General features: G+C 38.5%; 1 protein-coding gene across 1 annotated transcript in view; it reads right to left on the bottom strand.

The window, feature by feature from the left end:
* The window catches only part of ACYP2 (acylphosphatase 2), a 60,343-nt gene extending 38,110 nt beyond the window's left edge, over nt 1–22,233 (bottom strand). The window contains exons 1-3 of the mRNA XM_081941790.1: nt 22,091–22,233; nt 19,717–19,733; nt 13,893–14,002 (exon numbers count right to left, since the gene is read on the bottom strand). Of these exons, the coding sequence (XP_081797916.1) occupies nt 13,893–14,002; nt 19,717–19,733; nt 22,091–22,142 (179 nt within the window). The 5' untranslated portion in view covers nt 22,143–22,233. The remainder of the gene's footprint in view (nt 1–13,892; nt 14,003–19,716; nt 19,734–22,090) is intronic.
* Between the last annotated feature and the right edge of the window lie 3,115 nt (nt 22,234–25,348).

The following is a 25,348-nucleotide window of genomic DNA, read 5'->3' as shown; positions in this document are numbered from 1 at the left end:
TCCAGGCGGAGCTTGGGCCACCTCCTGTAACCTTGACCCGTCCCCGGGTAGAGGACCTGGTGGTTGCGTGGAATAATGCAACTACCGGGGCCTTGAACCGGGTGGCGCCTTTGCGGCCTCTCCGGCGGCAACGATCCACCCTAGCCCCTTGGTTTACCGAGGAGCTAAGGGTGATGAAATGCCGCAAGAGACGTCTAGAGAGTCGTTGGAGATCCTCTCGCTCCGAATTTGATCGAACACAGGCACGAGCCCATTTAAGGACGTACCTTGTGGCATTGAGAGCGGCCAAACGCCAATATTGTGCCACTCTCATTGCATCCGTGGAGAACCGCCCTGCCGCCCTGTTTCGGGTGTCCCGCTCCCTCTTGTTTCAGAGGCCGCGGGAGGCTCCCCTACAGGGCAGGGCAGAGGAATTTGGTAAATATCTGCAGGATAAAATCGCTCAAATCCGGAGAGACTGGGTTCCTGTCAGTGATCCAATGGAGACGCCCATGGCGAGTCTTGAGGAATCGATCTGGGAGGAGTTTGACTTGGTTGCCATCGAGGATTTGGTCAGATTGCGTGGACGACTGCGACCCACCACATGTTTATTGGACCCGTGTCCCTCCTGGCTTGTACTGGCATCCTGGGAGGTTACACGAGACTGGCTCCTGGGCCTAGTGAATGCTTCGCTGGGCGAGGGGTCTCTCCCGGCCGCCTTGAAAGAGGCGGTGGTGAGACCCTTGCTCAAGAAGCCTTCCCTGGACCCTTTGGAGCTGGCCAATTATCGTCCTGTCTCGAACCTTCCCTTTCTGGCGAAGGTTGTAGAGAGTGTGGTGGCCTACCAGTTTCCACGACATCTGGAGGAAAATGATTATCTAGACCCGTGCCAGTCCGGCTTCCGCCCCGGTCACAGCACGGAGACGGCCTTGGTCGCGTTGGTGGATGATCTCTGGAGGGCCAGAGATAGAGGTTGTTCCTCTATCCTGGTCCTATTAGACCTCTCGGCGGCTTTTGATACCATCGACCATGGTATCCTGCTGCGCCGGCTGGAGGGGTTGGGGGTCCGGGGCACCGTTTTGCCGTGGTTCGGCTCCTACCTTTCTGACCGGACGCAGCATGTGTTGGCAGGAGAAGAGAGGTCGACCCTACGCCCCCTTACTTGTGGGGTGCCACAGGGGTCGGTCCTCTCGCCACTCCTGTTCAACACATATACGAAGCCGCTGGGTGAGATCATCCGTGGTTTCGGGGTGGGATACCATCTGTACGCTGATGATACTCAGCTGTACTTTTCCACCCCAAACCACCCCAACGAGGCCATCGAAGTGATGTCCCGGTGTGTGGAAGCCATACGGATCTGGATGGATGACAACCGACTCAAGCTCAACCCCTCCAAGACGGAGTGGCTGTGGGTACCAGCTCCCCGGTTCAGCCAATTAATTCCATCATTGGCCATTGGGGGCATTCATCTGGCCCCCGTGGAGCGGGCGCGCAATTTGGGCATCCTCGGCTTGGATGCCCGGCTGTCCATGGATGACCATGTGACAGCCGTGGCAAGGGGGGCGTTCCACCAGGTTCGCCTGGTGCGCCAATTGCGCCCCCTACTGGACCAGGACGCCTTACGCACAGTCACTTATGCGCTGGTGACGTCTCGCTTGGACTACTGTAACGCTCTCTACATGGGGCTTCCCTTGAAATGCACCCGGAGGCTACAGTTGGTCCAGAACGCAGCCGCGCGGGTAATTATGGGGAGTACTAGGTACTCCCATGTGACACCGTTCCTGCGTGAGCTGCACTGGCTTCCTGTGGTCTATCAGGTGCATTTCAAGGTTTTGATAACTATCTTTAAAGCGCTCCATGGCTTAGGACCTAGTTACTTGCGGGATCGTATTCTGCCCCATACATCCCTGCGACCAATTCGCTCGCACAGAGAGGGCCTCCTCCAGGTGCCGTCCAGTAGACAGTGTCGTGGGGCGGCGCCTAGGAGTAGAGCCTTCTCTGTGGCGGGCCCAGCCCTGTGGAATGACCTCCCTCCGGATATTAGGAATACCTCTGACCTCCGCTCCTTTCGTATTAAGCTTAAGACCCACCTATTCCAAGCAGCTGGCCTAGCTCAACTTTGATCTAACCATATCGCTCCTGACGGGTTTTTAACTGGGTATCTTAATTATATTTAATTTCTAGGGGGTTTTAAATACTGTATTTTAATTGTTTTTATTGATCAGCCGACCTCCTCCTTGTGTGTGTCTCAGTATATGTCTCTGTTATATGTTTGTTTTGTCCACATATTTATTTCATATGTTTCATTGTACGCCGCCCCGAGTCCTTCGGAAGAGGGTGCGGCTAAGAAATAAATAAATATATTATTATTATTATTATTATTATTATTATTATTATTATTATTATTATTATTATTATTATTATTATTATTATTATTATTATTATTATTATTCCATTCAAAATGACCTTAAAACCCCAAGAAAAATGTTGTGATTCAGATTCTCTAAGACACATTCTGAAAATTCTAATTAAAAGATTATGTTAAGTCTTCAGCTGGCATATAGCATTTGTCACTTTCATTCAAATAAGGAAAAATAGCCCTGGGGGAATATCTGTATCCTGGAATCACAACCTTTACAATGTCTGCACTGGCTAAAACTACCAGATCCAGACTGTAGAAATACAGCCAGCAAGTATACAGTAGCAAAGAATCATAAAAGAGGGGAAGGAAGGAAGAAAGGAAGGAAGGAAGGATGGATCCTTTGCTGCTATCTATTGGACATCAGGATTTTTGCTAAACAGAGCACTATCTGATTCCAAAATCTGATCGAAATAATGTTGAACTCAGGAGATTCCAACCTTGAATTGGTATGCTAAAAGGTTCTGATGGATATAACATATTCAAAAGAGATCAAATAAAGACAGAAGCCGTATACTGAAATAGTGGTCCATATCCAAGATACCTCAGAAGATATTGCATACATTCATGAATTTCTAGTACTAGAAGATAAAGTTAGGTCAAAACTCTCTATTACCAAATTGGAAATCTACAGGAAGAGATTGAATACTTACTGAAATATGGCAGGCAATAGAAAAAGAGTCAGTAAAGGTTCTAACCAAACTCTACCAGCAATTCTGAGGAATGTCAATTGATTGAAAGAAGTCAGTTTACATTCCAATGCCCACCCCCTCAAAAAGATTGAACAGGGTATGCAATCTATCATACAATATTCTTAATCTCACATGCTAGCAAAAATCATCTAACACAGATTAGAGCCCCACATAGAAATTCCAGATGTTCAATTTGGCTGTAGAAAAGGCTGAAGAACACAAGACAGTAATGTGATGCATGGAGAATAATTGAGAAGCCAAAGAAAACTAAACGGAAGTCAGTACATGTTTTATCAATTAGGGAAAAAGCTTCGTGTCAATCACATCAAGCTGTGGAAAGTACTCAGAAAAACAGGATCCCAGAACATCTCATTGTCTTTATGAGAAATTTATATATGGGTCAGGAAGCCACAGTACAGACAGAACATGGTGAAACAGTCTGGCTCCAGATTGGCAAGGGTGCGAGACAATTATTTATTCAACCTAACTATTGAATAAATATTAACAGAAGCTGCATCAGAAGATAATGAATATTTTATAACTGGATGAAGTTACATCAATAACCTGAGCTATACTGATGAAACTATCCTGATAGACGAAAATGCAAAGGATCTGCAAGCCCAAGTCAAGGAATGAAACTAAAATTAAATATCGGTAGTACTTCAATTATGAAAGCAATTGGATCCAAAGCTTGCATTACTAAGCCAAGGGGTCATAAAGCACAACGTCATGTGACTGTGTCACTCAGCTATGAGAAATCCCAGCAGTTCTAATCATAACCCCAACACTTCGAAGATTGTTGAGAGAAGGGAATCACAGGCAAAGAATGTGGGTGGGTGGCACAGGGGAGTGCTGCGAGCAGGTACTAGGAATCACGGGACAGGCTGATGGGGCTACAGGCAGATCAGTAGAATGAGAAATTGTCTTCTACCATTTCAGTTGTAGTACTAGGCCCATCTAGGCCAATCCTGCCCATTCTAACAAACTAAGGCCTCTTCAAGGTATCAGTAAATAGGTTTTTATATTTATTAGCCACTGCAGATTCCTGGGACTGAGCATAAGCTACTTCTATTTATGCTCAGATGAAGGTGACTAGAGCAGCAAGGTTCAACTTGTGTACCAATTGGGTCCGTTTGTGGACTACAAGGCTTTGCTCATGTTGATTTATGCCTTTTAAAATTGCGTTTAGATTAATGTAATGTGCCTTAATTAGAGCTTCTCTTGATGTACATTTGAAAGCTGTAGCCGGTCCAGAATGAAGTAGCATGGGTAGTAGCAGGTGCATCTTAGTATGTTATGGAATGTGTGGGAGACCTTGAGGAAAAAGGGGAAGAGATGCTGCCTAGGAAACAATAAGACTGGAGACGGGTAGCCACCACTTGATTAATGGTCAGAGAAAGAAATTTAGCAACTTGCCCTAGTTGATCAGGCAATCAAGAAGCAGAGGTGGCATTGGGAAATCTGTACCTTTAGATTAAAGATTCTATTCATATAGCATTACAATAAAGTAGAATTAGCACATCTTGTTGTTTCCTATCCAATTTACCTGCAAGGGTTGACATGGCAGGCCTATACAACACTGCTGTTCTATCACCTGCACTGGCTTCCATTAGGCTTTGGGGCATGATTCAAAGTGCTAATTATCATCTATAAAAGCCATACATGCCATAGAGACTGGATACCTTCTGAACCTCCATATTCCCATTGTATCTGCTTTAGTAAAAAGGGAATGCTCTAGTCCATCCTACCAAAGTATATCATCAAGCTGGACCCTGAAGATGTGCCTTCTCTGTAGCACTCCTGCCTTGCGGAATAGATCCTGTCAGAGATCCAGATGGTCTTAATCCTATTAGACTCTCACATAGTTCTGAAGAACTACATTCCTCAGACATTTAGGCCAGCAGATTAGTCATGCTCAACTCTTGATGTGATTCAATGATTGAGGTGTATTATTTACCTAGGCATCATGGGTTATGTCTATGGAGATCCTCGACTGAAGAAGCTTTTTGGCTGAGAAGCAAAACAGTTTCAAGGAAAAAACCAAGAAAGTCTAGTTGCCTTTTGGAAAAGCACTTTTGTGACAATCATCGGTTATGTTTATAATTGTTGGTTTTAATCTTTGTATTCCGCCCAGGAAGGGGCGTGATGGCTCAGCAGTTAAAGACACTGAGCTTTCCAGCTGGACAGCTCCTACCCACTAGCAGTTCAAAAGCATGCAGATGCGAGTAGATAAATAGGTACCACTTTGGTGGGACAGTAACAGTGTTCTGTGCACTTCAGCATATAGTTTTGCTGGCCATATGACAACAGAAAATGTCTGTCTGGCTTCTCAGCTAAGAAACAAAGATGAGCACCACCCACTAGAGTAGGACAAGAATAATTAGGGGAAACCTTTACCTTTATTCTGTTCAGAGTCATTAGTGTAAGATAAGTGGCCATATAAATTATTTAAATAATAAAACAAACAACTATATTGATTAATAGGTAAATTTGCTTTGTTTTTGAGAGTGGGTGTTATGTACTGGATACCAATATACAGATATGTAGAGGTACACAACTTTCACTGTCTTGAGTGCTGTACTGAGATTTGCATAACATATTTAGGGCCATGTTCTAGAAATGAAAAGATGCATAACTAAAAGTGATCTGATTTGAGCTGATAATGGCATATTCTAAGAAACAGAATCATAAAGCCTCAATTTGTATGTTAACTTTACCCTCAAAACAGAAAATCAAACATTTTTTCCTAAGCTGTTTTGGGGGCTGATAAAGGCAAGATAGTTAATTGGCAAATATGCCAAAATAATTGTTGAAAAGCCCAATGTATCACAAAAGACACAAAATAATGAATACTGGTCATGTTTAACAGTACTTTAGTAGGTTATGCAAATCCAGCCTATGTGGTTAGGTAAAGTTTCAATATATCACAGACTCTAAGATATTGGATTAACAGAATTAAGTCATCCATTGTTAAACCAGCACCATGCAGAGACAGACAATGGTTTTAATTCTATTGAAATGCAGTATTTATCAAGAATGGCTCTATTCAAATTGTTCATCAGGTGCAACATTTATTCTTTTCAGCCTCTGTCAGCTCCTAAAATCATGTCTGAATTTGGTTCCTAGTCTATGGGATAAATTTACCCCCATCTCCAGCAAGCACCCTGCGTCTTCCAATGAATTATGTTGCAGTGTAAATGTAATGAAAACTCATACTAAAAAAGGTATGCCTGTCAAACTTCTGCAGGTTGCTATAGCAATAAGCACAACAGTTCTTTCTTCTTCTTCTTCTTTTTCTAGGGATTATAAAGTACAGCTGTGACTTCAAGAAAATAATGGGAAAACTCCATTTTTGCAGTAAAAATATTAAAGCAATTTTAAAATGATGTTATAAACATATGTATTTGTGGCCATATAGAATATTGTTTTTTTTTAGCAAAGAGATGGTCTTTTGTAACAGGTAATATTTCCTCAATAAGCACAAGTGACTGGAAGGCATTTTCCCCCAATGGTTTTGAATGATAAATAATAACTACAAAATATATCCTGCCAGCATGAGGAGTGAGATTAAATAGTGAGAATGAATGTTTATAAACTACCCAAAAGTAAAACATTGTTTAGCACAATTTTTGTATTCTTAAATCAGTGTGCTAAAATAAATTGACCTTGGATACTATGTATGGTTGTAGTGGAAACAAATATTATTCCACACATTTTTAAGTACTCCTATAAAAATATACATTTAAATATTTATAGTTTGGTGTGAACTGCTAAGCATAGTGTTATAAAGAAGAATGTTATACGCTTTTTTTTGCTCAATGTTTCATTTAAAAAAAAATCAAAGAAGGATGAAAAGAGGTAGGTCAGTACTATTAATCCTTGTTTAATGGGACCAAAAACTCATTCATTAACCTCAGTGGTCACTAAGTGGAAAAATTGCATGACTGTGACTGTGCATACAATCTTACTTCAGCTTTGCTTTGCTTTAGAGACCTGTGAAGTTTTTTAATGTGGGCATTGATCACATTCACAAGGTTACTGTGACTTTTTCATCACCTGCATAATTGCATAGTGTTTCTGTCTGAGGCAGTTGCTAAACAAGGTCACTAGCATTTGCAACTCAGGGCTCTGTTTTCAAGTGTCCCTAAGCATTAGGACAGAAACAGAAACTCAGGCTGGGAGCAGGGACGCCGGGAAGAGCTACATGTTCAGAATTGCATTCTAAAAGACCATGGCAAGGTGGTAGGGATAAGGGTGTTTTTTAGAATGGGCATTTTAGCTGATTTGTTTGGTTTGTCATGTTCTTAGCTCTCAGAATCTGGATCTTGCCTCAGTCTTAACTGGTAGAGTGTCTTTCTATAGTGTAGGAGAAAAAAAAAAGGGGTCTGTGTTGAAAAAAGAGACAAAGCTCACTGCAGAGCAGTTTAAAATGCATACATAGGCATCCAAAAGAAGTTACTATTATCCATCAAACAGCTCCATCTAGAGATCTGTTAGCAAGTTTAAAAATAAAACCCATAACCCTAAGAGCACAATCAATCCAGTGCACAAAATGCATTTCTTTTCATTAACTGTATATGTCAATAAACTGCTAAATATTTGGGATGTCAGGTACTTTAATAAAACCTAGAATAATGCCTTTAGTGCGTAGCTTCACATATGCTTCATATATACCTACAGTGCCATAGACATAGGCAGTGCCTATGTCTATAGCACTGCATCATCAGTGCCATAGGCATAGAAAACTGATGGCAGAAAAAGACCCAGTGATCCATTGTGTCTGCCCTTTGAGGTTTGTCTGTCTGTCTTTTTATTTACCTATTATTTTCAATTATTAATTAGTATTAATATTTTATTAGTATAATGGTTTGTCGCAGTTAGCCAGATGTTCAGATTGGATTTGGATATGTCAATGTTTTGTGGTTTTAGAGGTATGGCCACAGGATATAAGCTGTTCTGAGTAATGCTGCCTTTTGCAATTTACTGATGGTGAAATTGTTGGATACAAAAATGTCTTCCTGTATTCCTGTATAGAACATCAAATAAGTATTTACTTCTTTACTCTAATACCTTTGTTTAAACCTTGTCTGAGGCTGATGAAAAAAAGGTAAAACCTCTTTGAAATTGGGATCGACTTCTCATGACCAGTGGACGCTATTTTCTAGTGTACAGTTTAAGATTGATTTGTCACTGGTTTTTCTCAGATTTTTTTCATACCTGCCCCAATCTAAGCCCTGGGTTTTTTTAGCAGTTCCCCATCCAAGAACTAACCATATCTGACTTTTCTATAACATCACCCATGGTTGGCTAGGAGCTGCCTCCTTGCTATGACAACTGAAGCTGATGTTACGATCCAAATATCATTACAGTATTAAGTATTGTTTGCAAGGACAGGAAAGAATGGTAAGAAATGAAGGGTATATGTTTGAGAGCATTTGAATTCTGTATCTGTCAATAGTTTTCAAGTCTTCATTGATAGAAATGCACAAATCTGACCAAGCACAGGCACCAGCTCACATCTGAACTATAAAGTGGCAGCAATAGCAGTGAAGTGCTCATACTTTTCTACTTGTCAGAGGAGTGTTATACAGTGGCCTTGTGTAAAACTTCTGGCTCCTTTTAGAGAGCAAGAAGAGTTGCTATCTAGTTGTAGTAAGTTCGTATCACAGCATTTTGCTGATATTCACCATAGTTCTAATACTTCAGGGGCAGAGTCTAAAGTTGCATCACTTCTTGCAGTTTATGTGAGAGTCCTTAACCTATAGATTCCAGGGGAGTAAATAGGAGCTAAATGTGCTTTCACACTGATGGCTTGTATTCATACCCATTCAGACTCCTTAAGGTGGCTGGGGTAATAGAGATGAGCTGAGTTTGGAAGGTAATCAATAGTTCTCTGATATAGGATGATGGCAACTGTCCTTAAAGAAGTTGTGGTGCCCTGACTCCAACTTTCCTTTGGGGAAAAATAGTGTTTATAGAATATCTTTAAATTGATAATTTAAATCAGAGGAGTCAAACATGCAGTCTACAACAGCCTAGTTCAGAGTTCCCCAATGTTTCCGGCTTTGCGGACCGGAAGGGGAGAGAGGGGGATAGTTCCAGCAGTTCCATTTGCACAACTGGTGTGCATGCAGGCCTGCCCACTCACGCAAATGGAGTGTGCACACACACCCTTTTCCACTGCTTCTGCAAGTGAGGATGCGCAAGTGCGCTGATCAGCCATTTCTGTGACCTGGTTGCAATCGCCTCATGCCCCACTAGTGGGCCATGGCCTATTGTGGATCAAGTCAGATTTAAATGCAATTAGGGAATATTTAACAAAATAATATACACATAAATATTACATTTTCAAGCTAAATAATAATACATTTTGCCATCAATTATCAAAACTCTGGGCTTGTGACTCATGAAGAATCCTGCACAAACTCATAGCCTCAGTTTAATTGCAGCAGCAAAGAACACTTGGAACTACCCTGGTCTGGGTTAAGCAGGAGCACCCTGTGATAGAAATTCTCCCTCAGAGGGTCTTAAGGTTGCTGCCTATAAGTTCATAGGTTCAGTTCAAAATGCTGTTTTAGTCCATAAATCTCAAACATGGCTTGACTTTCAGGATCACATTTTTTTGGGTAGAAATAATATGTCCAGTGCCTGTTCCCCAACAAATCCTTCCACTGCTAAGAGTTTAAGAGGATGGAGATAGTGGTGGGTTTTTTTCCTCCTTTCTCTGTGATTTCCAAATTCTAGAAGAGCCTCCCCAAGAAGTCAGATCAGCATACACAAATCCACTGATCTTTTAGAAACTAGGTAAAAGCTTTTTCAGAGCCCTTGAGGAATGATGAGGGGTACTATCTACATTATTGCAATGTACTGCTTGTTTGTTCTTTATTATTGCTTTAGTATTAATAGTTTTTTCTGCTAAACATTTTGAAATCCATGCAGATTATGATAGCATATAAAAAACAAATATTAATATTCTAGTCCTTTTTGGAAGGTTCACAGTTTAAGATTGAATAAAGTTGACTGGAAACAATTACACTGTCTAACATACCTGAAGAATGTCAGACTGGTAAAAATATAATTATTCTGATTTCTACTCCTAGTTATACATTCCAGGAAAAATCAGTATCTTAAAACCGGGTAACCAAATATATGTTCACATGAGTTATTATACATCAGTGATCCTAGCATAGCTATACCATTTCTCCAGTGTTGTAATTGCTTCTCATCAGTCACATATAATGAGTCACTTTGATTTATTGTTTTGTTTTCTCTGCACTTAATGCTTTGATTCTTTTCTTTCAGGAACTAGACTAATAAGCCTCCATTCTGCCCTCATCCATTTCCTCTTGGCAAATGGCCAGATCTAAAATTTGGCTTTTAAAATACTTACATTTGACAAGCATGGTTTACAATAAAATTTTTACAGCATATTTTCTTCTTTCGGCAAAAATAAATGTTTTATTTTTGGGCTGTGATAGATAATCATGCCCTATCTAGAATATTATCAAATGTAAAGGGCTCAAGAATGGTGTGGCCCCCACTATCCTATTTCAAACTTCTGCATTTTTCCCCTATTGATACAATATGGATTAGGCTGAATTCCTTCTTGTTAGATTGGGAGGCTTTGGTTTACATTTATATAAATGTAAGTTTGAGTATACAGTTAACATAGTCTTCAAACAACCAAAGCAATGTCTGCATATACTGTACATAGAGTACACTGAAACCCAATTGATTCTATTATTGGTTCAAGGAGACAGAAGAGCTCAGGTAGCAAAAGGATTAACCATAGAATAGATTACACAAAATGTTCAGGATCCAAGTTAAGCTAAAGAAGAAAATGAACCAGTTTCCACAGTATGATTTAGAGCATATGTCTAATACTGTACTTTCACAGAGAACATTGCAAATCGCTTTGAAGCCTGAACTATGGATAGGAATCAGAGCAACTCTGGAATGAAATGAAGTTGTTAATAATGGATATAAAAAAAAGACTAACAAAGATAATGAGAAAAAAGCAAACTTGAAATCAGAACAAATGGTGGAAACTGCCCAGAAGAGAAGTCAAGCCTAGAAAAGAGCAATATTATAATGACGTCTATAAAAAACATCAAATATGGAAAAACAAAGGAAGTCTTCCAAAAGATCTCTGAACTCAGAAATCTCAGATCAGTTTGTTAAAGGATGCTAATGGACAGACCAACTGGTTCAAAGAAGATCAAACAAGGATGGAAGGAATTATCAAACAAGGATGGAAGTCTGACAGAAAAGATGTCAACATCCAAGAGTCTTAGGAGACACTATTACTAGAATATGAAGTTGGATCAGCACTTCAATCATTACCAAAGTAGAAAGTTACAGGAACTGACAATTCCCCTTGGAAATATAGAAAGCAACAGAAGAATTAATAAAGGTTCTAACCAAATTATGCCAGCAGATCCGGAGAACATCACAATGACCCATCAATTGGAAGAAGTCAATCTACATTCCAATACAAAAAAAGAGACTTAGAGTATGCAAACTATTATACAATACACTTAATTTGACATGATAGCAAAAGAATGCTTAGGATCATCCAACCCAAATTAAAGCCAACATGAAAAGACAGATGTTCAAGCTACCGTAGCTTTAGAAAAAGTCAAGCAAGCAATATAAAACATTATTGCTGATGCATGCTGGATAATTGAGAAATTAATTACCACTAAAGAATACCAAAAAAGAATCAGCATGTGCTTTGATGGTTATAGAAAGACCTTTCATTGTGTCATGTGCAATGTCTTTAGGAAAACAGGAATCCGATAACGCCTTTTATAATTAGAAAATTTTAATGTAATAAAATACACATAAGAACAAAGATAGAAAATAAGAAATAAAGAAGAAATTGAAAACAACAAAAACATACACCTGAGCCTTCCGCCATTCTTTCTATCAAACAACTGTCATCTTAAACTTGTCCCAACCTCTTCATTTCAGACATCTGACTACCTCACTGTCCTCATGCAAAACCTATACCCAGGTCAGGAAGCCACAGTACAGACAGAATATGGCAAAAACAGACTGGCTGCAGATGGGCGAAGAAGTGAAGAAGGCTGTTTGCTCTCCCCTTATTTATTCTCTCTAAATACTGAGAGGGTTCCAATTAAGTTATGGTAAAAACAACAGAGGAAGAGGTTGAATGCTTTGATATGTACATAAGATTTTTATACCAATATATACTCCTAAGGTATTAAAGTATATATTACATTTACAAATGATAACATTAGCATTGTAAGTGTTTCGTTTTGCTGAGTTTCTTCTCCATCTCTCAGTCCTCATTAGATTGTTAAGAAGGATAACAATTACTTCTTGCTGGCTGATTCTAGCTGGACTGCATTTCTGAAAAGATTGTGAAGCTGTAAAGCGCTGCTACTTCTTTCATAGCTATAATTTTAAGATCTTGTTGCTCACTCCAACTACTTTAGTTTCACCTCCTTCACAGATAATTGGCTTTACCCTGCTTCCCTGGAAATAAGACCTCCCTGGATAATAAGCCCAATCAAGCTTTTGAGCGCATGTGCTAAAATAAGCCCTCCCCAAAATATTGCAACACAGCAGTAGCCATGAGGTGACCATGCTCACCGCCTCCAGCACCTCAAAAATAATAAGACCTACCCGAAAATAAGGTCAAGCGCTTATTTCAGGGGGCAAAAGAAAATAAAACCCTGTCTTATTTTCGGGGAAACATGGTAGTTTTTCAAACACAATTCTCAGCCCTTCCAGGTAAATCAGACAGGAAACACAACTAGATGAGCTAATTCTACTTTGCCATAATGTTACATTAATAGATTCTTACAAATCTGAAGATACAGACTTCCCACTCCACTTTTAATTGATCAGTAGAGTGGGTCTTTCCTAAGTTCCTTTATCTGACCACTAAGCCACTGGGGGCTCCTACATCTCTTGTCTGATTGTTTCCTAGTTGGCATCTGTCCCCTCTGTCCCTCAAGGTCATCTGCACATTCCATTTCCAACAACAATTTCCTTTCTCTCTTCCTCCAACAGCATACCATGTGCCTTCAACATTTTTCTTTTATCTCCCTTCAGTACAGGTGTGGTCCTTTTCTCTCTTAAAGTACCAAGGACCACAAACTATAAGGAGAAAAAAAAATCACACTATTAGCCTTGAGTCTTTCCTTACGTACACATACACACACACACACACACCATGTGTATATATCTCTGCACATCTATCTGTCTCCTGTCTATCTATATAGAAGCCAGATTAGAAGGCAAGCATGGTTTTAAAATTGGAGGAAGTAATATCAGTAGCCTGCATTATATTGGTAATATTACTCTAATAGCAGAAAATGCAAAAGATTTAAAAGTTCTAATAATAAAAATCAGAAGTACTAGAAAATATGTGATGAAGATTAAATATAAAGAAAACACAATTAGTGACAAGTACAACAACTAACTGTATTGGGAAAATAGGGTGCCAACAAAGTAGAGGTACTTCCCTTCTGGAAGGTTTTAGATCAAGAGGGAAACCTATGACCTTTCAAGTGTTCCTGAACTACAATCCTCAGATCAAAATTGAAATGTCTGGAACTGTACTTTAGTTCTCCATTCCTGTTCTAGCTTGCTTGAAGTTTCAAGTTCTCATTACCAGACTTTAATTTTCTTCTGAAGAAAATTCATTCAGTTAATTGTTTACATTTCACCATCCCTAGAAAGCTTGTTCTTTATTAATTGGCAGCAGCATTTGAATCAAACGTAGCAATTTAGTGAAGCTAGCCAGCAGACCAAGGAAAGAGTGTACTTACATCTCATTCACTTTCTCTTCTAGACCTTGCACTTGTCCAGTAACCGTTCCTTGTCTGGTATTTTTAACCCAGCCAACTATACCCACTTTCCTAGCTTTATCCTCTGTGTACTGGTTTGGAAAACAAACATAAGAAGATATAGTCAGCATGCATTCAAGATTTAAAACTGTGACAGTACATGCAGTCCTAGACTTAATGACTACAATTGAGCCCAAAATGTATGTTGCTAGGTAAAACACTTTTTGCCCCATTTTGTGACTTTTGCCATTGTTGTTAAGTGAATTACTGCAGTTAAGTTAGTAACATGGTTGTTAAGTGAATCTGATTTCCTCATTATTTTTTCTGGTCAGAAGGTTGCAAATGGTGATCACATGATCCCAATCATCATAAATATGTGTCAATTGCCAAGCATCCAAATTTTGTTATATGACCACTGGGATGCTGTAACAGTCATAAGTATGAAAAACAGTTATAAGTTACTTTTTCAGTGCCGTTGTAACTTCAAATATTCACTAAATGAGTGGTTATAAGTCAAGGACTACCTGTACAATTCAGTCTCAAAACTTCTGTTTTATTCAATGACTTGCTTTTTAATGGCCTAGTCTTCTTCTAAAAGACCAACAATGTTGTCTTAAATATATTTCTGCTACTTCTAGATTTGGCAGTAGAATTAACCTCATGTTCTCAGCTGCATATATATATAGAGCAAAGAATCATAGGGTTGGAAGGGACCATAGGGTTGTGGGGTGGTTTTCTAAAATTATATTCAGAACATTTTCCAAAAATAAGAGATATGATTACGTTAAAGAGTCACACAGGTATTTGAATAACTTCAAAGGCAAGAATCAAAATAGATTGAAATAAAATTTAAAAGCAACATCATTAATATAACTAAAACAAAACAAAAATAAAATAAAATAGTGTTAAGTAGGTGTCAGACTTTCACCCTAACAATTTGGATTGAAAGCAGTTTACACAAAGAACAAGTCTTTCAGAGTACTTATTAGTAATATTTATTTAGAAGAAAGGGTAAATCACAATACAGGAATTCCATGGAATGCTTTATTTTCCATGAGAAATCTACATACAAACTTTCTAATGTAGCAATCCTGTAGTCTGTATTCTTTTTTTGTTTAATTGGTTATTTATTTAAGGAATTGTAAGGTCACACAACTAAAAAATATGATTCTGGGCAGTACATTACAAATGTAAACAACTATGTATTATAAAGCAAACAGGATATAAAGCATAGAATATATAATGGAAACTAAATCGGGTAATTGACTCTCCTCAATTGGATGCAAATACTGTATATGGAGAAAAACCCAGGTGTTAATGACATTTTTATAGGTAAGCGGAGTTGGAGACTGTAATATATCTTCCTAGGACTCGTAATATAACTGTGTTTAAATTAAGGTCCCTTGAATAAGGGGGAAGGTATTTTGGCAGAAAGATGTGGTAGAATGTGTACCAGAATCACAGAAGAAAAAGGCTCTTTCCAGCAAGCAAAGAGACAAAGAAGTTTGGAATATTTGATATGTAGAAAAAAAAAATGAAGGTGGACTCCTCTTAGCATTTTGCAGGGTATATTAAGTAGTTATAAAAGCAGATAAATGCTTTAGTCTGGCATGACTGCTGTCTATAGTCAAGCAACAATAAACAAATAACTCAGAAGTTATGCCATTCTTGGTTCCTTGGGCCTAACATAAACTATCCCACAAGTAGCTTGGTCATATGCAATGTATGGCTTTAAAGGTGATAACCAGCACTTTGAATTGCATCTTCTGGGAGCCAATATAGATCATGCAGTAAACATAAGGGTGTAATGGCCTGTACCCATAACTACTTGAACTGCTCATTCTGGATAAATTAAAGATTCCAGATAATGTTCAAGGCCTCATTACATTAATTCAATCAGGAGGTGACTAAGACATAAGTGCCCTTGAGCAAATCCCCTTTTATCTGCAACTGGAAGATAAAACTATACAAAGGCTCCTCTGGCAACAGTGCCATCTGCTCTTTGAGCAGGAGCTAAGAATCTAGAAGGACTCCCAGCTTGCCCACTAAGATCTAGTGATAGAAACATTCCAGTTCCTGGATCTGGATCTGGATGACCTAAAACCCTACTTCATCTTTGCAGGACTAAGCCTCGACTTGTTCTTTTCTTGCAGCCTCTGCACACCCTGAAAGAATATTGACAGCTTTATTTGGAAGGCTGGGGATAGAGATATTCAATGGTGAATCATAAATGTATTGGAGATACTTCACTCAGTATCAATAGATGATATTGCCCAGTGGCTTCGTGTATTGTATATATTAAAAAGGAGGCAGGAGAAGGTAGTGCCCTAAGTACCATCCTAAAGCTGAAGTCTATTGCTCTAGGTTCTCTGCCAACCAACATGGTTTGGGATCTGTCCTGAAGGAAGAACTACTGCAAAATGAGGTTTCCCTCTTCCAATAATGGTACAAAAAAAGAAACTGAGGCACTAGAAAAAAATGTAAAGAACAGCCACAAAGATGGCAAGGGGCCTGGAGGCTAAATCATACAATAAACAGCTAAGGGAACTAGGTATGGACAGTCTAATGAAGAGAAGGTTTGGAGGGATATGACAGCAGTCTTCCAATATTTGAAGGGGTGTCACAGGAAAGAGAGCATCAATTTATTCTCCATAGCACCTGAAAGAAGGACAAAAAGCAACAAGTGGAAGCTTGTCAGAGAAAGATTCAACCGTGAAATAAGGAAGAATTCTTGACTGTGAGAACTATTAATCAACAGAGCAGTTTGCCTCTCAGGGTCAGGTGCCTCATCACTTCAGGTTTTCAAGAAAAGATTGGACAATCATTTGTCTAGGATGGTATAAAGACTCCTGTCTTGGGCAAGGTATTGGATTAGAAGACCTCCAACATCTTTTCCAGCCCTATAATGCTGGATTCAAATATTTTATTAGTTTATCAAAATTTAAAATACAAAAATACAAAAAAAAGTAAAATAATGGGAAACTAAGAGAGGAAAAGTGGAAGAGAGAAAAATGTAGGGCAAAGGGGAAAAGAAAAAGAAAAGCATTGACTTTTTGATGCAATAGAATAAGGTAATAACATAAAACCTCAACTTTTTACTTATACAAATTTCTGCAGAAAAACTGAAGCAAGTAAGGAAAAAAACCCTTCTAATTAATTAATGCACAGCCTCACCCCATCTCATAACTGCTTAGAAATGTGTCTGCTTAAAAAAAAAAGGTTTGTGTGTAGCACATCAGAGATAACTAGTATAAACGCTATTCAATTTAGGCCATCAAGAATATGACAAGTCTTTTGCAACTATGCTCTTATCTTCTCGAGACACTCTGCCCCAGTCAAAGTCCTCCAATGAAGCATTTCACATGAATGCTGCAAATGTTATGAAGTTTGGGATCTGAGCTATGGTTTGTACTTGCTTCAAGATACAATAAGTGCCAGGCTTTCAGATAAGTTTGTTCTGAGCCTGGCACATAACAATTTCAAGATAAGACATAAAGGATGCTTCTGTGGTAGGAAAGAGAAAATTCACACACTGAACAAATATTCTCATCTGATTTTATTTTTTTAAGTGAGAACCAAATAACTGTATAATTTGCACTCTGTGCCAAGGGTGGGTTCCTGCCAGTTCTAACCTCTTCTTTAGAAGAGGTTCCACAAATCTACCATGCCGTTTAGAACAGGTTCCAGCTCCCTTCCCCCACCCATCCGCACCATGCTTGCCCCACTCGCCGCTCACTGATTGGCTGGCTCGCCAATCGCCCCGCCCGCCTCTAAGAGTCCTATCTAAACCTTAAAGTCTTAAAGCTGTCAAGTTTGAACATCCCTGGGTTTTTTTCTAAAAGTTAGGGGTGCAAGGGTCTTGTAACTTGACAGCTTTAAGACTTGCACACTTCAATGCCAGAGTTCTTGAACCAACATGACTGGAGGAGGAATTCTGGGAGTTGAAGTCCACCAGTCTTAAAGCTGTCAAGTTTGAACACCCCTGGATTTTTTTTTCTAAAGGGTTAGGAGTGCAAGGGTCTTGTAATTTGACAGCTTTAAGACTTGCACACTTCAATGCCAGAGTTCTTGAACCAACATGACTGGAGGAGGAATTCTGGGAGTTGAAGTCCACCAGTCTTAAAGCTGCAAAGTTTTAACCCCCCTTGGATTTTTTTCCCTAAAGGGTTATGGGTGCAAGGGTCTTGTAATTTGACAGCTTTAAGACTTGCGTGCTTCAAATGTCAGAGTTTCTGAGCCAACATTTTGGTTGCTAAGCAAGAGCGTTGTTAAGTGCGTTTCACCACATTTTACAAGTTGGCTACGCCCATCCAGTCACATGACTGCCAAGCCACTCCCACTCGGTTACATGGCTGGCAAGCCACTCCCACAAAGCAGGCCACACCTACAGAAGAGGTTCTAAAAAATTTTGAAACCCACCACTACTCTGTGCCCAAAAGAATTTGGATTACATCCATTCAGATGGTTATACTGCATTTTTTAAAATAATGTTCTGATTTTTTTAAAATTTGAGACAATTAGTTATCTTTTTTGCAGCCAAATCCTACAGGAAACAGTACAACATCTCAGTCCTGTTGATCTTGTAGCCACTGCAAAGCAATTTCTAATGCACTAATACTTCAGAGTGGAAGGGCCCAGAAATAATAACAGTGTTATAAATATTTTCAGCATTAAAGTTCTCATTTTTGAAATCTATGAATTTCTGTTTCAGGCACTGAGTACCTGTCTGATCAGCTCATAAATTTTACATAATGAATGCCAAAATGATGAATCCCATGGAGAAACATGATTTGTGCTAACCTTCCTCAATTTGCCTTAAAGTCAGGATTACCATTTAATTTCTTGTTCATTTCCAAGGCTCTTTCACATAAAAATGGGCTTGACACTTGTTCATCAAGACTACTCATTGGGGAAAAAACCTTGCATAGATAGTATTTTCTAATGCTGGTTCTTTTTTCATATTTCATTGTAATACAATACAATAGTAGAGTTGGAAGGGACCTTGTTTCCCATTATCTTTTTCATTTTCATTCCCCATTGCTGAAAATGCAAGGAGGTGTCTTTTTTAACCTTTGGTTGTAAAATTGTAGATATCCCAATTCGAAATGCTTCTGTTAATACTGTTTCTGTTAATACTGCTAATCATATTTCACCTTCCCAAACCTTTCAACAATCTCTACTTTGCTTTGGAAAGTGAACAGAGTCCCCTTGTATTTCTTGATCGTTATGAAAGATGGGCTTTCCCACGTTTCCAGGTTGCACACTCATAAATATGGATAATGGGAAATGCAAGATTTCCATGTAACTTGGGACCCTTGTACAATGCTTAAATTTGTCCACCGGTACCTTTTTTCTTACGTGGCTAAATAAAATACTAAAATTAGGGTATGTATATAACTAATGGTCATAAAATCAGGGTTCTACCATAAAAGGATTTCCACTAAAGCACACATTATTGTTATATGGATTGGATTGGATTGGATTTGGATTGGATTTATTAGATTTATATGCCGCCCTTCTCCCAAGGACTCAGGGCGGCGTACAGCATTAAAAAACACATAGTACAAAAGTTAAAAGGAAATTAGAAACAGTCCAAAAAACAAACCCAATTTATATAACACTCACATTTTAAAAATTAAATAAAATTAACAGGCCAGGCCGGCTTGCTGGAATGATGCTTAACTCTCCAGATTAACACAGAAATGTGGCATTGCAGATTTCTGAAGACTCTACACAGGCTTTTATTTTGCTCTCAAAAAAGTTATAGAGAAGTGATGCAAAGAAGATATATTTCATGGTGCCTTACCATTCTGAAACAAACTCCTGGAAAAAAAGAATACAAAGAAAATAAAACTATAAGTATTTGCTCAATGGAACAACATTTCATTTGTATTTATAAAACTGCATTATAACAACCAATCAACGATTGCCAGTTTTTATTTTAATAGAAGGTTTGGTAAAATGAAAAGTGATTAAAAGTAATACCTTTTGGGAAACAAAGAAAATTGAAAGCACAATGGATAGATCCAGTGAAATCCAGATGTATAACCGAATTCAGTGGAAGATTGCTCAACTGGGTTCTACTGTAAATGAGATACACATCTGGGTTATGGAACTGTACTTGGGGCTAAGGGTAATATTGGAAAATAATTTCTCACTAGGATATTCAGTTGTTTTTGCTGAAGTTGTTCCTTTATTTGTTTATTTCTTTTGGGAACATTTAGAACTGATAAACAGAGCAAAATAAAAAAACTTATCAGTTTATCATTTGTATTTTCAATCATGCTACTTGGTTGCTGTTCTGTTGACTTTACTCATAGGGTAGGAAAAACATTTTAATAAAATAATATATTTAATTGTATGTCACTTTGGCTAGTGAGATGGGTGGCATATAAATTAATTACACAAATAAATAAAATTTGTTTAGCATTAATGAAATTACAATATAATAGATTTGTCACATAGAAAATATTTAAATCAAGGGAGCTGAGAAGAACCATTTTCCGTTGTGTTGAGAGTTGGCAACGCCTGAAACATCAAGGGTGTTAAAGTCACACAACATGAACTTTGTAGTATAACAATATACCATATTTTGTGCTCCATAAGACGTACCAGACCAAGTTTAGAGGAGGAAAATAAGACAAAAAAATATCAGGTGGAGCCTGAGAGGACTTCAGATAGGTATCCTCTCATGTTCTAGCTCTGCCTATTGACTCCTGCACTGTGGGAAAGAGACAGAAGAGGTGGGCAATGACAAAGACAGAAGAGATGGGGTTAGGAACTGTAAAAGGAACCTGCTGCTGTGGCCCAGCTGCTATTCACCATACGCACCATCCACCTTTTTGTGGTGGTGGTGGTGGGAACGTGCCTCTTACGGAGCAAAAAATATGGTACATAGTTTCATCATATACAAAGAGAGATGAATGTATAGAGAAGTACAGCTTTTCTTTACATGATGTACAGTAGAGAAATACTCTTTTAGTTGTGGAACTCTGCTATGTATTTTCATGCTTTTACAGTGCTGAATTCCTAATTGTAATATGCCCTACATGGAAGCCCAGTTGGTGTCTATTTTTATATTATTTTCCTACCAGGAAAATATTTTATTATTTTATTATGGTTCTATTATTGCACTCCGTTTTAATTCTCCACTCTTCATTCTAAATTAGTTGTCATGTTATTTTAACTCTTTTGTTTTAAATGAAGGACATTGCATTTTTAATTCTATTTTTATAATTGTGGTTTTAACTGTTTGCTCCCTACATTAGAAAGGGCCTTATTTTGGTGGGCAAAGGGGAGACTTGGCTCTTTTAGACAGAAAGAGATGTAGGATGGTTTATATAAATAACCATTTCTTTTTTCTTTCCTGGTTTATTTGTATGTGCAGTTACTTCAGTGAGAAATCTACAATCATTTTACCCAGAATGAGTGGTTTTGAGCTGAGGAGGAGTTCTAGGAAAACAAGCAGAAGATTGAATTATCCCTGAAAATATATGGCCAAAGCATCATCCATAATCAAATATAATATTTACGGTGCCTTCCCTGAAGACAGAACACATATCTTGGTCAAATTGTTGCTGTTCCTATTACATCTTTGTATTTCACTAAAGTGTGTTTGTGCAGTTTTGAAAGATGGCTCATGTGGATAAATCCCTTATATATAAAATGTATTAAGGAGACTGTTCTCTCTGATGACTAGCTTTGGCATGAAGAAGGATTTAATAATGTAATCTTTCATTGCCAGTTTAAAATGAAAATGTATCTCCCCAGTTTTTAAAACACGTGCTAATTCCAGTAAGCAGTTGAACAGCTCTCCTGTGAAGGTAGCATAGGAGGTAATGGTAAATTGTAACTGGGGCAGCATTAATGGAGCTGGGGGCATGGAAATAGTGAGTGCCCCTTCCTGCACCTGCCGCGCACGAGTATTATTAACATTAAGAGCCTTGCTGGCTCTTCAATTCACTTTTAAGACTAATTAAGCACCGAACTGTTTAAAGCCAGCACGGCCGGCATGATCTGGCAATTAAATTCGCTTTATATAAACAGTTCTCCTTGCCAGCTTTTCTTGGTAACCCGAGAGGGCAGTTCGTGCGCTCTGAGGCTATTTTTGCCAGAGCAGTTCTCTTCCCCATGGCCGCTTTCCTAATATTTTAGCTTTCGCGTCTTTCTCCGCTCCTCACCTTGAACCCGGCCGAATACCTCGTAATCCACCGATTTGAGGATCCGGGACATAACGGTTGCAGGGAAAGAACAAGAGTCCCTCAGGGTAGAGAAGGACTGAGATCGAACAAGCGCTGATTGGTCTAATACAGAAATTGAGCCAGCAGGGGCCGCGACGGAAACTCGCAAGGCTCAAGATTCACTAGAGGGCGATAGCCCAACCGGCTCATTCGAGCCAATTCGATAAACTGAATCCACCCTCTTTAAAAATAATTTTTTAAAAAAAGGTCGGGAGGGTGGGGCGAGGGAACTTTAAAGAGCTTGGAACGATGTAACCTGTTCCCTTCCTTAAACTTTTAGAATTTGGGGTAAGGAAATGAAATAATCCCTCAAACTAAGAACAATTGAGATCCCCACGCACTTTGTAGTGCTTGCATTCCTTCTCCACTTTTCCCTTTTGAATGTTACATGTTAAATTGTATGTTTAATACATATACTATCTTTTTATGTATCATGTGTAAATCCTCAAAAATGTGAAGGGTTAGGGTTAGGATTAGGGTCCAGGCCTAGTGTGTATAAAAGCATTCGGTGACTAATAATGCTGAAAATGTAGAAATACTTCATGGGCGAGATTTATTAGTTATAAAACCAGGATGGGAGGACCAGAATTCGCATGAACAGTAGAATGTGATAGAGAGATGAGACTAAGAATGGTATCTTTTCCTAATGTTACACGTGTATGAAATATTTAGCAGCCAAGATCAGTCAGAACAAATTCCCAGGTGATGTGTAACTAGGAGATATGATGGGAAAAGAGCCAAAACATAGAAATAGAAAAGAAATTGAATAACAGAGTTGGAAAGGACCTTGGAGGTCTTCTAGTCCAACCTCCTGCTTAGGCAGGAAACCCTACACCATTTCAGACAATTGGTTTTTCAATCTTTTCTTAAATACTTCCATTGTTGGAGCATTCATAACTTATGGGGGCAAGTTGTTCCACTGATTAATCTACAGTATAGGAATGTTGTTCCACTAGCCGGGCAAAAATTTGTGTATTTTGAAAGTAACTTGGAATTAACCAAATTAAAATCTTCACCAGCTACACATAATTGGAAATATTTGAACCAATAGGAATGGTAGAAGTCATGTTCTAGGCAAAAGTCCATTTTGGAAACCATCTAGATACCCACTTCCCAGACAACCCAATCAATGAAATCTCACCGGTCACTGACAAACAGTAGTTTTTCCCCCATAAAAATGCTCATTTCCCAGACAGCAAAACCAAGTTGCCAATTGCATATAAATTAGCAGGTAAGATCTGAAACATTCTGCTAAGATCTGATTATAGCAAGATCCGAAACATTCATGGAGACAGTTCTGTTTCTTCTTTTATACCATCCTGCTGATAATTTTATCAAATCACTAAGAGTTTGAACATATATACATTATCATAATACTATGTAGAAGCTATCTGTACACTCTGCATGTTTTAGCTGTTGTGCATAAGCAATAGCACTTAGACTTACAGTATATACCACTTCAAAGAGCTTTACAGCCCTCTCTAAGCTGTTTACAGAGTCAGCATATTGCCCCCAACAATCTGGGTCCTCATAAGGCTTTGGTTGGTGATAAAGAGATTTTATCAAACATAATTAAGAGTAATTTTTTAAAAAGTTTCAGTTGTCTTATAATATTATTCCTCCAAGCCAGGGTTGTCAAACTCATGTTGTCACATGATGTATCGTGACTTTTTCCCCCTTTGCTAAACCAGGCATAGGCATGGCCAGCGCGTGACGCAGCCAGTCCATGGGCTGCGAGTTTGACAGCCCTGCTCTAAGCAGTATCTTTTGACCTCCAAAATATTTAATTCAAACAATTGTTCATTTAGAGGAAGTCTTATCACTTTTAACTTCACTTATATTCCACGAAACTTGCCTAATACTTGGCAAAGATGGAAATGGGACTGTAATGTTTTCTTAATCATATTCTTTAGATTATTTATCATACGATAATTAATTGCAAAGATTTAGAACTTTTAATAAACATTATAAAATAAGGCAGCAATTACAATTTAGAAGAGCATTTCCTATTTTCTCACTTAAGAAATGCTTTTTCCAAAAGGGCATCAAACATTTATCCTCTACAAATGAAATATGCAATTTTTAAAATTCTAAACATATGTTTGTATATGCAAATTAATAAAGATTGAAAAATTAACAGATAATTATAACTTATATTTCTTTACATCAGACAATATTCCCGGTTAACATCTAGATAATATTTCAAAGAGGACAAAGTGTTACATTGAGAAGAAACAGAAGGTCTTAGATAAAATTAGAAGCAAAGCAGAACAAATAAATACCATGCAAAGAGTATTTTAGGCATACTGGTGTCTCAAAGGGGCTTAGAGGATAGTGCTTTGCAAACTTTACTAGATATCCAGTCAATATCAGTTTCTTCTTCAATAAAATACAGGGCTAGGCTCTCTTCTATCTTTCTGAGTAGAAAATAATACCCTAAGGAAGCATCCTGGCCCACACAGACGAGGTGTGAGAAAATGCTCAGAGATGTACTGTATACTAACAGATCTTATCCACACCTTGTTCTATTCAATTTCTGGATGGAGGTTTGCTATGTATTTTTAAAAGTGGTGGGGCTAAAGAGGAAGCAATTAAGGAGCAGCAAGCAGTGATGGAAGGCAATTACTTTCAATAATATTCTACAGCACTACCATATAATAACTGAAATAAATCACCATTAGCAGGATTGGCATTTGAAATACTGTGTTCAGGCAGGTGTCAATAGGAAGCATTGTGGTAGGAAAGGTTTTGATAGGCAGTTAAAATTCTAGATGTTGATCTAATTTCTAACAATAAGGATTTTGTAGCTATTTTATTGCTTTGCCATATGCTGCTCTATTTCTCTAGTCGATGAGAGTTCCGTGTTAGGCAGTTTTCAGCAAAAGCTATATAATATTACTCAGATGTACATATATTGTACTGAAGCGCTCAGGAGCATCACACATCAAAACATACTAGAACCAGCAAGCCTCTTTTTCCCCAGGCCAAGCTTACACACAGTCTTGAACAGACTAAATTTAGATAACTTTCTTTTCATGATCAGAACTAGATCAAAGACTGAATGTTTTACCTAGAAGATACCAAATCATCTTTACTGGCTTACTACAGAAGATAGCTACATATAGAAACAAGGTATTCTATCTCTCGTCTTACCTTTTCTCACGACAAATAGCATTTTTCTAAAATTTGATTCTGTTC

This window comes from Natrix helvetica (assembly GCF_964273705.1).
Source record: "Natrix helvetica genome assembly, chromosome: 2".
In the NCBI taxonomy this organism is placed as follows: Eukaryota; Metazoa; Chordata; class Lepidosauria; order Squamata; family Natricidae; genus Natrix; species Natrix helvetica.
This window is presented reverse-complemented; position numbering and strand designations above follow the sequence as displayed.